This window comes from Hyla sarda, chromosome 5 (assembly GCF_029499605.1).
Source record: "Hyla sarda isolate aHylSar1 chromosome 5, aHylSar1.hap1, whole genome shotgun sequence".
NCBI classification, from domain to species: Eukaryota; Metazoa; Chordata; class Amphibia; order Anura; family Hylidae; genus Hyla; species Hyla sarda.
Genome location: NC_079193.1, coordinates 302,787,338 through 302,803,074, shown reverse-complemented (window position 1 = coordinate 302,803,074; position 15,737 = coordinate 302,787,338). Strand labels below are relative to the sequence as shown.

The 15,737-nt window shown below is 40.4% G+C and overlaps 1 protein-coding gene across 10 annotated transcripts in view; it reads right to left on the bottom strand.

Annotated features, from left to right (window-relative positions):
• Positions 1 to 733: 733 nt before the first annotated feature.
• Positions 734 to 15,737, bottom strand: part of NCOA2 (nuclear receptor coactivator 2) — a 255,534-nt gene continuing 240,530 nt past the window's right edge. For all 10 annotated transcript variants that reach the window (XM_056522108.1, XM_056522104.1, XM_056522105.1 and 7 more), the window contains 4 exons: positions 13,458 to 13,632; positions 11,466 to 11,664; positions 10,191 to 10,280; positions 734 to 3,056 (listed from right to left, as the gene is read on the bottom strand). In XM_056522108.1, coding sequence (XP_056378083.1) covers positions 3,045 to 3,056; positions 10,191 to 10,280; positions 11,466 to 11,664; positions 13,458 to 13,632 — 476 coding nt within the window. In that variant the 3' untranslated portion in view covers positions 734 to 3,044. The remainder of the gene's footprint in view (positions 3,057 to 10,190; positions 10,281 to 11,465; positions 11,665 to 13,457; positions 13,633 to 15,737) is intronic.

Genomic DNA, 15,737 nt, shown 5'->3' with positions numbered 1-15,737 from the left:
TTCAATATTCTGTGCAGATGAAATTCTTGACAAGTAAAAATGAAATCTAAAAAAACTTTACTGCAGCACCACATGCTCTTGCACTTTAAAAAGGTCACTAGTTAATAAGAATGTATTAGCCCACAAATTAGCCTCCATTGGGGTGTCAGGTACATTTAATGCCAATTTATCATGTATAAAAAAAAAACAATTACCTAGCCGTAAAAAGTTGTTATAGAATAATAAAAAAAAAAAAAAAAAAAACAACCAATTTCATAATTTACTTTTTACTGTTTAACTATTTGGATACGGACAACTTAAAGAGGACCTGCGGTCATTTCTAAAAACGCTATGTAGTGGTATGTATAGGTTTCCTTGGTAGGGGGGTTATGGGTGGGCTTAGTAGAGATGACAGAGAATGAATAACTTACATCCATGCAGTATGCACTCTCATCTATTCATTCTGATGTAGTCCGTCTCGACTAGAGATGAGTGAACTTACAGTAAATTCGATTCGTCACAAACTTCTCGGCTCGGCAGTTGATGACTTTTCCTGCATAAATTAGTTCAGCTTTCAGGTGCTCCGGTGGGCTGGAAAAGGTGGATACAGTCCTAGGAGACTCTTTCCTAGGACTGTATCCACCTTTTCCAGCCCATGGGAGCACCTGAAGGCTGAACTAATTTATGCAGGAAAAGTCATCAACTGCCGAGCCGAGAAGTTTGTGACGAATCAAATTTACTGTACGTTCGCTCATCTCTAGTCTCGACAGATGCTGCTGACTATATCAGAAAAGAGTCAGGAGCGCGTACAGCATGGATGTAAATTATTCACGCCCCCGTCCCTGACAAGCCCACCCATACCTACTGAGTATCGTAATTATACTCCACAACTCTGAAATGAGGGGGATTATCAATAAACCGCAAAAAGGTATGTGATTAGCCCCCCCAAGGAATCTATCTATATATACCACTACATGGTGTTTTTAGAAGTGACCACAGGTCCTTTTAAAATATTTAACAGGATTTTTACAGATAGGCAACATCAAACAAGCTTAGTGACCTTTAGTTCTTAAAAGGGTTCTCAGAGACATACCTGTTTATTGTAAGGCGCATGACTAAAGACCAAATGGTCTGTTATATTTTACCTGGTTGAAAAATGCTATGGATTTCTTGGTCTGTGGAGGCACTCCATGTAAACAGCCAAAGATTCTCGAGATGTTACCGTGCCCACTTCAATAAACTTTATTAGTCCTTGAGAAACCACTTAAGGGCAAAACCCAGCAGCAATGATTTTTATCAGCATTGACAATGATTCCGATGAACTATCAGCACCATTTCTTGTTACATTGGGTTGAATCAGGAGACATGGTAAAAATTATTTACTTGGTAAGAATCCCAATTGAGTTTTTAAGAACATCTTAGAGAATGAATGCAAATGTTACAAACTTTCCAGCAGTTTTCGCCACTATCTCATTGTCTATTTGAACCAATCCAAATATCAATGCCACACTGTGCAAGAGCCTGATGGGGTTCTCATCAATGGTGTGCAAACTGAATTACAGGGTGATCTCACGGTTTTCCTTTCTAGAGTTAAAAAATTTTACAAAAAGGTCTTGTTGCGCTCTAGACTAGTGCACCTCAGATCATACAGAATGTGAAGCAAGACACTGAATTTAGAAAGGGTTATGCCTACAAACTAGTTCTATCAAAAGCGTTGTGACTATGAAAGCCACGCAGCGGCCAAGGTTCAGAAATTACCTATTTAATACTGAAGTACCTTTTTATTTTATTTTTTTAATTGACAACACATTTTTTTTCTTTTCTTTTTTTTTTTTTTTACAAAACAAAATGTTTACAAATAAAAACCTCCTTTAAAATTAAATTATTGCTCGGTTATGTACCATTAAAAAATCCACCCTGTCATAGGAAAATTAAACCTAAAGAGTTTGAAAAAATATGGTTTCTTATAGATTTTTTTTGCCAAGTTAATATTTCAGTAAAGATGGGGGGAGTTAAATTGATATAGAGGCTATCCACATATTTACCCCTTCTTGGCCTACAGCGTGTAGAAGTGGCATCACTGAAAGCAGCCGTGACATGCTTGTTCTTTAAAGACCCATAATAAGGAGGGTTTGCAAACAGGTATGAAAGTATTTGCACCCTATCATTTTCAATAAAAAATAAAAATAAAAAAAATTCACATTCAGCTATAATTATAATGCACAGCAAAGCGCCGTTAGAAACAGCAGAAGGCTGCTCTACAATTTATAGAATATATATTTCTGTTAGAGATCATTGTACACTCCCTGCTACAATTGACTAGCCTCAGAAAAAAAAAAAAAGGAGACACCTAAAAGAGTAGTCAAATAAAACCTGCCTACTTCAACCATTATCTACTATGAAATACCCAGTCTGTGTAGGTGCACAATACTAATCCACAGTGCCTTTAATTTCATTGAGCCATGCTTTGCTGTGGTGCAGTTTAGAAATAACCTGGCTTTCACCCAGAAATTTATTAGAACTTCCCACCCACAAATAAAAAAAAAAAAAAAAAACATACAATTCCAAAATGAGAAGGAAAAAGGGGGGGAAAGCCTTCATGTGGTAGCAAAAGTATCTAATGGGCTAAAAGCCCAAGAAATATAAGGTTAGAAACCAGTGTCAAAAACTTCAGAAGAGGAAATAAAAAGCAAAAAAGAAAAAAAAAAAAGCATAGTTTTTCTTAAATACATACAATTAAATACATTCATTTCCAAAAGTCCAATGAAATTTGCCTGTCCATAATGACTCCACAGCAGGTATCTAAGTCGCACTAAGGTGAATGCAGTGAACAGACGGCCACATGTCTGTATTCTAGCTCCACACTGCCTGGTGAAGAGGCTGCATCACGGAAAACACAACTTCAGCTTTGTAACTGGAGGCAGGTCAGGTCACCTCTACAAGGGCCTGCAAGCTGGCATCACACCAGTCTATAAGAACACTACCAAGGTGACGGGACTCTTCCAAACCAGAGAAAGGTTCCAGCTGGTCAGAAGAAAGACAACACATCCCTGGCATCTTCAGGGTCAGCAGTATTTCTAGAACAAAAGAAGAGAAAAATGACAATTAGTGAAACATATCTTAATCCAAACCTAATAAGCAATTTTGGCCCTTATGCTTTGTAGTTTTCTTAACTTTAATGGGTTTTCACCTTCCAGTTATGAGTTAAGGAAGCCCACACACATTACGCACAAGACAGTCAAACCTGCTGAACTTCGGATGATTGTCTGAAGTGTTTTGAGGCCTCCCGCGTCTCCTCTGACAGATGATGTTGGGGGACAGTAGAGTTGGCCATGTTGGATTTTAGGTGTCTGACCCGATAGGTTTGGGAGAGAAATGCCCCTCACCAGAGCTGCCTGGCTGTGGCTTATCGTTCCACTCTCCATAGAGGACACACAAACGTTTGGCTGTACCAAATATTCCCATGTATAAAAAGATTGCCAGAGATAGCTGGGGTCTTAAAAAACATTCGGCTGACAGATATTGAAACTGTACATGCACCACTACTAATAGCAAGATGGGAAGAACTGTCCAAGGGTTAACACACAATAGGGGAATTTATAATAGTGTAATCACAGAAAGATAAGAGTAGCGACTCAACCTTTAGTAGAAAGTTGTCAGCTGCAGATGTGTCACTCCGGTGGCATCCGATGACCAAATGGAGGTAGGAGCGGGGAGGCAGAAGATGTTATGGGAGAATCAGGCGTCGGGCATCAGCCGTATCGCACCATTTGGTGCTTCGTCAGGCCCCTGCGTCGCAGGGGCCTGACGAAGCACCAAATGGTGCAATACGGCTGTGGCCTGACGCCTGATTCCCCCGTAACGTCGGATGACGAAATGGAGGTAGGAGCGGGGAGGCAGAAGATGTTACGGGAAAATCAGGTGTCGGGCCACAGCCGTATGGCACCGTTTGGTGCTTCGTCAGACCCCTGCGTCGCAGGGGCCTGACGAAGCACCAGACGGTGCCATACGGCTGTGGCCTGACGCCTGATTCCCCCATAACATCGGATGACAAAATGGAGGTAGGAGTGGGGAGGCAGAAGATGTTACGGGGGGAATCAGGAGTCGGGCCAAAGCCGTATCACACCGTTTGGTGCTTCGATAGGCCAATGCGTCGCAGGGGCCTGAGGTGCGATACGGCTGTGGCCCGACGCCTGATTATCCCGTAACATCTTCTGCCTCCCCGCTCCTACCTCCATTTGGTCATCGGATGCCACCGGAGTGACACATCTGCAGCTGACAACTTTCTATTAAAGGGTGAGTGGCTACGCTTATCTTTCTGTGATTACATTTTCCATGCTTACTTCTATAGCGTTTAGCACCGCCTGTAGAAACCCAGACCGTTGGAACACCTATTGCTATTTCACAAAATCACCACTGTTTCATTAAGTGTCAGGGCCGGATTCCTCTCTCTTTTGTGGTTATCGAATTTATAATAGTTTTTCCACAATTTTTTGGTGTTTTTGAGTGATTTGCAGATCGGAAGGCCGTGCCCCTTATTTGCGCTATTTTTTGTAGTTTGCGCTCACTTCATCATGTTTGTGTTTTGATGTGGTGTGGCTTAGTGTGCACAGATAGTTTCGAAAAATTGGGCAAGTGTACTATACTCTCTAGGTGGCGTAAGATGTGAGAAGTTTAATGTTATGTGTCTTTTCCCCCATTAAGCATCCTAAAAATTCACACAATTTGCCACCCTCCCCTCTTCCTTATTTTTTTTTTATGTTTCGTTTGTCTGTCTCTTCTTCATGTTTTCTCTCCCTCGGTTCAGCGAGTAAGGAAGGTCCATTTATGATGGCAATAATGATAACTGTGACCGAACCAACTGGATATCAAGACCAAAGCTCACACCACTGAATAATCTACATAGAGCTTCATGTTAAAGGTACAGAATTGCCTTAGAAGAGAGGAATGACTAGAAAGCCATATAAAGCAGTGACTAATGGGGACATATTTTAAATTATTCATTCGGCTTGTTTAAGAGACAGGTTAGCACAATAAATCAGATCTAACATCTCATAAAATCTCTGCATGGGGCAGTGGGTTAGGAAAATTAAACTATTACTTAACCAAAAATTATGTTCTCATTAAATATTTACATTAGGCTGAATAAAAAGTTACGATTCCTATAAAAAAGCCAAACCTGAAAAGCCTGCCGGCCTCAAACATGAGCATTATATGCCAGGGGAAAAGGGGGGCATTTAACCTAAAACATCAGCACTACAGTTATTTTTCCTAAGCCTTAAAGGGGTACTCTGGTGGACAAAATGTATTTATTTTTTAAATCAACTGACTCCAGAAAGTTAAACAGATATGTAAATTACTTCTATTAAAACATCTTTTCTTTTTGAATTTATTTTTTGTCTTGTCCACAGTGCTCTCTGCTGACACCTGAAGCACGTATCAGGAACTGTCCAGAGCAGGAGAAAATCCCCATTACAAACCTCTCCTGCTCTGGACGGTTCCTGACACGGACAGAGGTGTCAGCAGAGAGCACTGTGGACAAGACATTAAAAAATATATTTTTTTTTTAAAAGAAGAAAATAATTTCCTCTGTAGCATACAGCCGCTAAAGAGTACTGGAAGAGTAAAGATTTTTTTTTAACAGAAGTAATTCACAAATCTGTTTACAAATCTGGATTTGTAACTGCAGATTAGAAGCTGTAGCTTACATTGAAATCTGCAGCAGAAAATCCTGCGCATCAAATCTGCGTACGTGTGGACATACCATATTTGCTAGAATATTGCTAGCATTTGCTATCAACTTGGTGGAATGATTGGTGGAACTCTGACCTCAGGAACCTTCACAGATCTTGAGACTGAAAGACTGTATAGACCAGGGTTTCCCAAGTAGGGTGGCTCCAACTGTTGCAAAACTACAACTCCCAACATGCCCGGACAGCCGGAGGCACCCTGGTTGGGAAACACTGATCTAATGTGTATGGCCAGCTTTATTCTCCATGTAACGAACCCTCATACAACTCAGTTCCTGATATAGACCAACAACTTTTGAGCTTGAGGTCCTAGACTGCTAAATTCTCCTCCAAAATGTTCTAATACACCAGTAAATCCAGGCCCTGAGGCAGCAAAGCACCCCAAACCAAGATGTTTTATCCATCATTCTTCACAGGTGCTTTTTCCTACAAGCATAGTGTTGTGCATTTGTCCTATAACGTTCCACCTTTGTCTCATCTGCCCATAGAACAGTTTCGCAAAGATTGTAGAACATCCAGGTAATCGTAGTCAATGTGACTCGAACCTCAATGGAAACAACTTTCACATTATCTCAAAAAGAAGCGTAAGTGTAATAGAGATGTAAAAGCTGAAAATATTACACAGGCTAGATAAATACCTGTGAGACAAATACAGTTAGACAAATTGTCTACAAATAGATAAAAATCAGGACTGTTGTTACACTGACTAGTAGTAGGCATTCGGTTACGATAACGCCAAGAGAAAAAATAGGCAAGTAAGAGGAAAGTGTTCACTATTATATAAACATCAAATAAGATAGGCGTTCAGGAAGGACATTGCAATGGAAGCTGCTGCTGCTGCTGACCAAAAACATTGTGGCCCTTTTCAAGCTTGCCCAGTCTTTCTTAAAAATATCAGATCTGTCAATGACCAGATTGTGCGCCTTTGTTTAAAGGGTAAAGCACCCGGGGACCCCCTCACTTCCAGTCTTATTTCCTTAAAGGGGTACTCCCGTGGAAAACTATAATTTTTTTTAATCAACTGGTGCCAGAAAGTTAAACAGATTTGTAAATTACTTCTATTAAAAAATCTTAATCCTTCCAGTACATTTTAGGGGCTGTATACCGCAGAGGAAATGCTTTTCTTTTTGGATTTCTTTTCTGTCATGACCACAGTGCTCTCTGCTGACATCTCTGTCCATTTTAGGAACTGTCCAGAGCAGCATATGTTTGCTATGGGGATTTTCTCCTGCTCTGGACAGTTCCTAAAATGGACAGCAGAGAGTACTGTGGTCGTGACAGAAGAGAAATCCAAAAAGAAAATTTATTTTATTTTATTTATATAGCGCCTACAGATTCCGCAGCGCTTACAATTATGGGGTACAAACAAAGACATGTATCAGACATAAAATTACACAATAACTATTCAAACAAGAGGTGTGGAGATATATTGGGGATATGTTGGGGCCAATTAGAGACTGTTATAGGCCTGTCTGAAGAGATGTGTTTTCAGGCCACGTTTGAAACTATGGATGTTGTTGTTGAGTCTGAGGGATTGAGGGATAGCATTCCAGAGAACCGGTGCAGCACGAGTGATGTCTTGGAGACGGGAGTGAGAAGTTCGGATTATAGAAGATGTTAGTGTGAGATCATTAGCAGATCAGAGAGAACGTGTAGGATGGTAGACAAAGATGAGAGAAGAGATGTAGGGAGGTGCAGCATTGTGGAGAGCTTTGTGTGTGAGACTGAGGACTTTGTACTGTATTCTGGACTGAATTGGTAACCAGTGTAGTGACTGGCACAGGGAGGAGGCATCGGTGTAACGGCTGGAGAGGAAGATGAGTCTGGCTGCGGCATTAAGGATGGACTGGAGAGGAGAGAGTTTGGAGAAAGGAAGGCCTATTCAGTAGTGAGAAACGGGCGGATTCTTGAAATGTTTTTGAGATGCAGGTGACAAGAACGTGAAAGAGACTGAATATGGGGAGTGAAAGACAGATCAAAGTCAAGTATAACTCCAAGACAGCGAGCCTGCTGCCCGGGAGTTATGGTACTACCACATACCGAGATGGAAATGTCAAGAAAAGCATTTCCTCTGCAGAATACAGCCCCTAAAAGTACTGGAAGGATTGAGATTTTTTAATAGAAGTGATTTACAAATCTGTTTAACTTTCTGGCACCAGTTGATAAAAAAAAAAAAAGTAGTTTTCCATGGGAGTACCCCTTTAATAGAATTATCTTTTGCCATTGAGCTCTTGAAGAAGTCATTTATACAGTTGTTCACTTTTTCTCCCTGCACTGTGGATGTTTACTCAAAGCTCTTGATGAAAGACATGAATGATGCAACTTAATAGTTGGATTGTGTTTGCCTATTACTGTTACTCAGAGAACAGTTAGTAACCAATGAAGAAATCCAGGTTATTACAAAATGTTCACTTACTTTTGTTTGCAACTGTATGACATCATCATGATATTAGCTTATAATGCTGAACCCCAGTAAACTGTGCATTGCTTTTAGTACTAAGCCCTAGAGAAAAAAATGCTACACAGGCCAACACTAAACTTAAGGTTAATTGGTAGTAGTGCAAGTTTAAGGTTTGTGAAGTCATCTCATGGCCATTATTCTTTCTAGTAGTACATTCAATTATTCATGGAATTTCTGCCATAAGTTAAATGCAATTAAATGAGTGGGTGGTGGACAGGGGTCAGTTTTTGTAGTTAATGTTATATGTGAACAAGCTAAGGACACATAAATCAAGCAAATTTGCCACTGCCAAGAGTCAACATTACAGTCTCAAAGTCATTTACAAAGTGCTTGTCCCATAAATGAAATGTACAAGCGAATAACCTATACAAAGTGTGTTATAACTTATGCACGCCGACAAATATTTAACTAAATAAACTGAAGGGTTAAAAGAATGTGCACCTAATGGAAGATTTAATGAAAAGTATATATTACCAAGATTTATGAAATTGTTTGGGACAAAACCGGGTCTGATTAATCCATAACAACCAATCACAGCTCAGCTTTAACTTTACCTGAGCTTGTTAAGATATGAAAGCTGAGCTGTGATTGGTTGTTACGTGCACATCAGACCCGCTTTTGTCTTCAACAAATTGATAAATCTGGGCAATTCAGTTTTGTTACTATTTTTAGACTATGGCCATGTTAAGGCCAGGTTTACACTGTATATCTAAAGGAGTAGTCTAAGGATAGGGGATAAGTTTCAGAACGTGGGGGGTCCGACCACTGGGGCCCCCCGCGATCTTCTGTACGGGGCCCCGGCAGTCCGTGGGAAGGGGGCGTGTTGACCACCACACGAAGCGGCAGCTGACACACCCCCTCAATACAGCCCTATGGCAGAGCCGGAGTTGCTGAAGGCAGCGCTCCAGCTCTGCCATAGAGTTGTATTGAGGGGGTGTGTCAGCCACCGCTTCATGCTGTGGTCAACACGCCCCCTTCCCATGGACTGCCAGGGCCCCGTACAGAAGATCGCGGGGGGCCCCTATAACACTGCAAAAAAAAAAGTTAAAAAAAAGTGTTAATAAAGGTCATTTAACCCCTTCCCTAATAAAAGTTTGAATCACCCCCCTTTTCCATAAAAAAAAATAAAAGTGTAAATAAAAATGAACATATGTGGTATCGCCGCGTGCGTAAATGTCCGAACTATGAAAATATATCATTAATTAAACTGCACGGTCAATGGCGTACGCGCAAAAAAATTCCAAAGTTCAAAAAAGTGTATTTTGGTCACTTTTTATACCATTAAAAAATGAATAAAAAGTGATCAAAAAGTCCGATAAAAACTTCAGATCACGGCGCAAAAAATGAGTCCTCATACCGCCCTGTACGTGGAAAAATAAAAAGTTATAGATGTCAGAAGATGACAATTTTAAACGTATAAATTTTCCTGCATGTAGTTATGATTTTTTCCAGAAGTCCGACAAAATCAAACCTATATAAGTAGGTTATCATTTTAATCGTATGGACCTACAGAATAATGATAAGGTGTCATTTTTACCGAAATATGCACTGCGTAGAAACGGAAGCCCCCAAGAATTACAAAATAGCGTTTTTTCTTCGATTATGTCGCACAATGATTTTTTTTTCAGTTTCGCCGTGAATTTTTGGGTAAAATGACTAATGTCACTGCAAAGTAGAATTGGTGACGCAAAAAATAAGCCATAATATGGATTTTTAGGTGGAAAATTGAAAGGGTTATGATTTTTAAAAGGTAAGGAGGAAAAAACGAAAGTGCAAAAACGGAAAAACCCTGAGTCCTTAAGGGGTCAAACAATGCATTGTTTTTGCATCGTTTATGTAGGAGGTGTAATCTTTTAAGTAGGTTATAATATATATATATATATATATATATATATATATAAATATATATATATATATATATATATATATATATATATATATATATCTGTAATTATTTCGCATTTTCTCCGGGACATTCTGACCCTTTCCCGCTCTCTTACCCTTGATGCATCTCCTTCTTGTTTAATCATATCCATTCCAGGTAGCTGGTTTGGAAATAGGCTGCCTCCTCTCACAGTGGGATCACCAACCTAGAAAGAGGAGCAAAAAGCAATCAGTCTACAGAATACGAACATCCTTTACAAACCAACCCAAAAAGGGAACAGTAATAATATGCAGAGCACCATATATAAAATCGCAATTACGTTACATGTCTACCAAATCGTTTCTAGTGTATAATAGCATAGATAAATGTTTCCCAACCAGGGTGCCTCCAGCTGGTTCAAAACTACAACTCCCAGCATGCCCGGACAGCCTTTGGCTGTCCGGGCATGCTGGTAGTTGTAGTTTTGCAACGGCTGCAGGCAACCTGGTTGAGAAACATTGGCGTAGATATTATCGGCATAAAAAGTCAGATTTATAACTACATATTAGTCATCCTGTACTGGATGTGACAGTATTTTGTCACAGGACACACTCCTAACAGCTTACGGTAGGTGCACACCATAATTTGTTGTTACGTCACACATATAAGGCGGCAACCTGTCAAAATGGGATGCCAATATATACATGTATAGGCCCAACTGACCGCTAGGGATTATGATCAGGCCATTTTCTAAGCTTATATGTGTTTAGATTTAGATCAAAAAGCACACTTTTGGCTCCGAGACCCCACAAACATAGTGGGGCCTGTACATGTATGTCTAAAACACAACCCATTTTAACAGGATTTAGGCTTAGGTCTAAAATATAATTATTAAAGGGTTATTCCAGGAAAAAACTTTATATCAACTGGCTCCAGAAAGTTAAACAGATTTGTAAATTACTTCTGTTAAAAATCTTAATCCTTCCAATAGTTATCAGCTACTGAAGTTGAGTTGTTCTTTTCTTTCTGACAACAGTGCTCTCTGCTGACACCTGTCTGTCTGTCTCAGGAACTGTCTGAAGCATTAGAGGTTTTCTATGGGGATTTGCTCCTACTCTGGACAGTTCCTGAGACAGACAGAGGTGTCAGCAGAGAGCACTGTGGTCAGACAGAAAAAAACAACTCAACTTCAGCAGCTGATAACTACTGGAAGGATTAAGATTTTTTTAATAGAAGTAATTTACAAATCTGTTTAACTTTCTGGAGCCAGTAGGTATAAACATGTTTTTTCCCTGGAACACCTCTAAGTCTTGAAGTTATGGCTTTGACCACCTGGATTGAAATAAAGATGAGGCATATATCTGTACAGCATTGGCGCAAGGATCTTATGATACATGATTAATGTGCTTACCTGCTCTGGACCCATAGAGGACAGCCCTGATGTAGGCACAGAGGTCACTGAAGTCATATTGATCTGTCCAGCCATTTGATTCATGCTATTCATGCCATTTCCATTGGTCGCCATCGAAACGCTGATGTTCATATTGGTATTATACATGCCAGCACCAGATTGTTGACCAAAGTGTGGTGGAGATGGTTGTGAATACATACTGGAAGATAAAACAACACTATTTAAGGCTTCTAAAACACTAATGGATCCCATACAACACTTCCTGGTGTCTACATTAAGATTGATTCCTTACATTAAAGGGGTAGTCCGGCAAAAAATAGACGGAGGGGAGGTATCCTGGCGGTCATACCCCAAGACCAAACACTTATCCTGTGCATAGGGGATAAGTGATTTTTCTTCCGGACTATCCCTTTAAGGATTTCTTAACTGCTTGCGGACCCCTGAAATGAAAACTGTGCAGCTGCAGAAATGGTGTGTTCTCATATAAAGGCAGAAGAATGGTGCACTGTTGTCCCTGCCTTCCTGATTGCTGTATACACAGCCCCCAAATCTACGCTGTGTATACGGTTCAGAAGGTAGCGGTGGTGCTTCTATGACCATGTGATCGTCAAGTGCCCCATGGCTGCAGGGTCTTAGCCGACCCAGCTCAGCTAACTTGTATCATTTACAGGGGTAATAAACAATAACAAAATATAGATAAATAAATAAATACAAATACTGTCATGTTAATATGTCCCCAAAGGTCATTATAAACGTATGGGGGCATAATAGGTAGAATAAAATATATAAATACCGTAATAAAGACAAAAGGAAAAAAAAAAAAAAAGCAATAACTACTGCTTCTATCTCCATTAGAGATGAGCGAACTTACAGTAAATTCGATTCGTCACGAACTTCTCGGCTCGGCAGTTGATGACTTTTCCTGCATAAATTAGTTCAGCTTTCAGGTGCTCCGGTGGACTGGAAAAGGTGGATACAGTCCTAGGAGACTCTTTCCTAGGAATGTATCCACCTTTTCCAGCCCACCGGAGCACCTGAAAGCTGAACTAATTTACCCAGGATAAGTCATAAACTGCCTAGCCGAGAAGTTCGTGACGAATCAAATTTACTGTACGTTCGCTCATCTCTAATCTCCATCTTTACATATAAACCCCATATACACAAATTATAGGGGTTATCCAGGAAAAAACGTTTTTCTGGCTCCAGAAAGTGAAACAGATTTGTAAATGACTTCTATTAAAAAAATCTTAATCCTTTCAATACTTATGACCTGCTGAAGTTGTTCTTTTCTGTCTAAGTGCTCTCTGATGACACCTGTCTCAGGAACTGTCCAGAGTAGAAGAAAATCCCCACAGCAAACTTTCTACTCTGTGCAGTTCCCGAGACAGGCAGAGATGTCAGCAGAGAGCACTGTTGCCAGACAGAAAAGAACAACTCAACCTGAGCAGCTGATAATTATTGGAAGGATTAAGATTTTTTATGGAAGTAATTTACAAATCTGTTTAACTTTCTGGAGCCAGTTGATGTTAAAAAAAAAAAAAAGTTTTTTTTCTGGATAACCCCATTAATATAACAAAAAACAACAACTGTTGGGGTTCTTTGCCGTTGAGGTCATCTTTTGTTGCATTGTCTCCCCCTTGTTAATCCTCTGGAGGCCTGGCTGGACCTGTTGTCCCTGTGCCCCCTGACCTCCTTACATGATTAGCTCTTCATTTAGTTTACTCATATGATTTCCACATGTCTGTATAAATTATGAGCTTGTACCCCATCCAGACAATTGACTAATGTTTAGGTCTACTTCTCTTTTGGACCTTTTGTTTACTATGTGTGTTTTGTTTCTTTAATAAAACTCCTTTTAAATAAAAAAAAATAAAAAAAAAAATAAAAAAACAACAACAACTGTAACGGCACATTGTGCTTTTAAGGAGAAACAAAAACAAACAAACAAAAATATCAAATTAAATTACATAAAAGTTTAAGGTCTAACCATACCTGTTTCCTCCATTATTTGTCTGTGCCCATCCATTCATGTCTGCTGACTGGTACGCTGGGTTGGCTTGTGACTGCTGCATCATGGGACTTTGGGTGTGAGCCATTCTGGGTGACATAATTGGGCTCTGAGGAGTAGTTGCCCCAGTGAATCCAGGGTCTGACTGCTGGCTCATTCCTAAAGAATACATCTGTTTAGACTAAAGTCACACTACGTCAAGCATGCAAGACATCACACAGAAAGACAAGCACGGTACAGCACCCACTAACACCAGCCAAAGAGATAAGAGACCCAAAGCACAGCGTAAATGATCTTTTGGAAGTGAACTTTGAATGCACAGCCATAGAAAATGAATGAAGTTATTTCCTGCTGCTTCTCTTAACTTTGATCACTTGCTTTCCTTTTCTTGTAACTTTGATGTCATATCTTACACTCTGGGTGAAGCTTATACCTAAGGCAGTGTTTCCCAACCAGTGTGCCTCCAGCTGTTGCAAAACTACAACTCCCAGCATGGCCGGACAGCCGAAGGCTGTCCGGCCATGCTGGGAGTTGTAGTTTTGCAACAGCTGGAGGCACACTGGTTGGGAAACACTGACCTAAGGAGTTCTAACCGAAATGATAGAAGTATGTTTTCAGTCATCTTAACTTGTGCTCATGACCACTGTAAAGTTGGTGAGATTTACAGGTGCGGAGCATACAAATGATAACAGGGTCAAGTATATACCTTTACCAAAAGTATATACTGCACTGATATGTGCATAGGAATATGTCCAACACTTAGGTAAGTAACAGTAGGGGCATTCCTATGGCTGATCGCAATCTATCGGGCAAACTATATTAGGGATCGACCGATATCGATTTTTTTAGGGCCGATTCCAATAATCAGTGGCCTTTCAGGTCGATAGCCGATAACTTATTCCGGTATAAGTTATCAACTATTTCTCCATCCAACCCCCCCCCCCCCCCCTGGCCCCGAAGAAGCAGCTGCAGATCATTGATTTAAAGCAGGCGCTTTAAATCATTGAACTGCAGCGGCTTTTGCGAGGACAGAGACCGCCACCTGGGGCGGGGCATTATTGTCAAGGTAATTGCAGATACCGATAACACCCAAAATCGTGAATGTCGGCCAAACAGATATTCGGTCGATCCCTAGACTATACTCTTTGCAGAGTTGTAACTGTGGGGTGGCATTCCCTCAGGGCCGGGGAGTTGTCTCATTTAATTTACTTTTTTTTTTAAATACTCCCCAGAATGCTGGCATGAAAATAATAAACCTGAACTTGCACTGTTGCGGTGTTCTTCCTGATTCTGGGAGACAACACATAACACTGCTGCTCAGCTAATATGCAGCCATAGCGATGTACCGCCTTGGCCAGTGATCGGCTGAGCAGTAGTGTGATGTATTGAGGGCGGGCCTGGCCTTCCTCATGGTGCCCGAGTCCAATACATCATGCTGCTGTTTAGCCTATTAGTGGCAGGAGGCGGGACATGACTGCAGCCGGGTATTAACTAAGCGACAGTGTTACGTGTTGACCCCCAAAGGCAGAAAGAAGACCGCACTGCAGGATGGGATAGTGATTCCAGCAGCCTAGAGGAGCGGATGTAGGTAAGTCAAAGTTTATTGCTTTAATGCCAGCATTCTGGGGAATAGAAGGGTGCGTTCACACGGAGGAATTCAAGAGGAATAATTTTGCCTTCTACATCAAGCTGAATTCAAGCGGAATTTCCATGCAGAAATGAAGAGGAATGAAGGAGAAGGCTATTTAAATGGATATTCCAGGGAAAAACTTTTTTTTTTTTTTTTTTTTTGTTATCAACTGGCTCCAGAAAGTTAATCAGATTTGTAAATTACTTCTATTAAGAAATCTTAATCCTTTCCATAAATGATCAGTTGCTGAAGTTGAGTTGTTGAGCGCTCTCTGCTGACATCTCTGCTCGTCTCAGGAACTGCACAGAGTAGAAGAGGTTTGCTATGGGAAACTGCTTCTAAACTGGGCGTTTCCTGAGAAACGTGTCATCAGAGAGCACTTAGAAAAGAACAACTCAACTTCAGAAGCTCATAAGTACTGAAAGGATGAAGATTTTTTAATAGAAGTAATTTACAAAACTGTTTAACTTTCTAGAGCCAGTTAATATATACTTTTCTGAATTCTGCTTGAAAACGATGTCGGGCAGAATTTTTTTTTACCATTGACTTCTATTGGATTTTGCTCGCAGATTCCGCATGTAGAATGAACATGCTCTTTCGTCAAGCGGAAAGGAATTCAGCATCGGAATTCTGC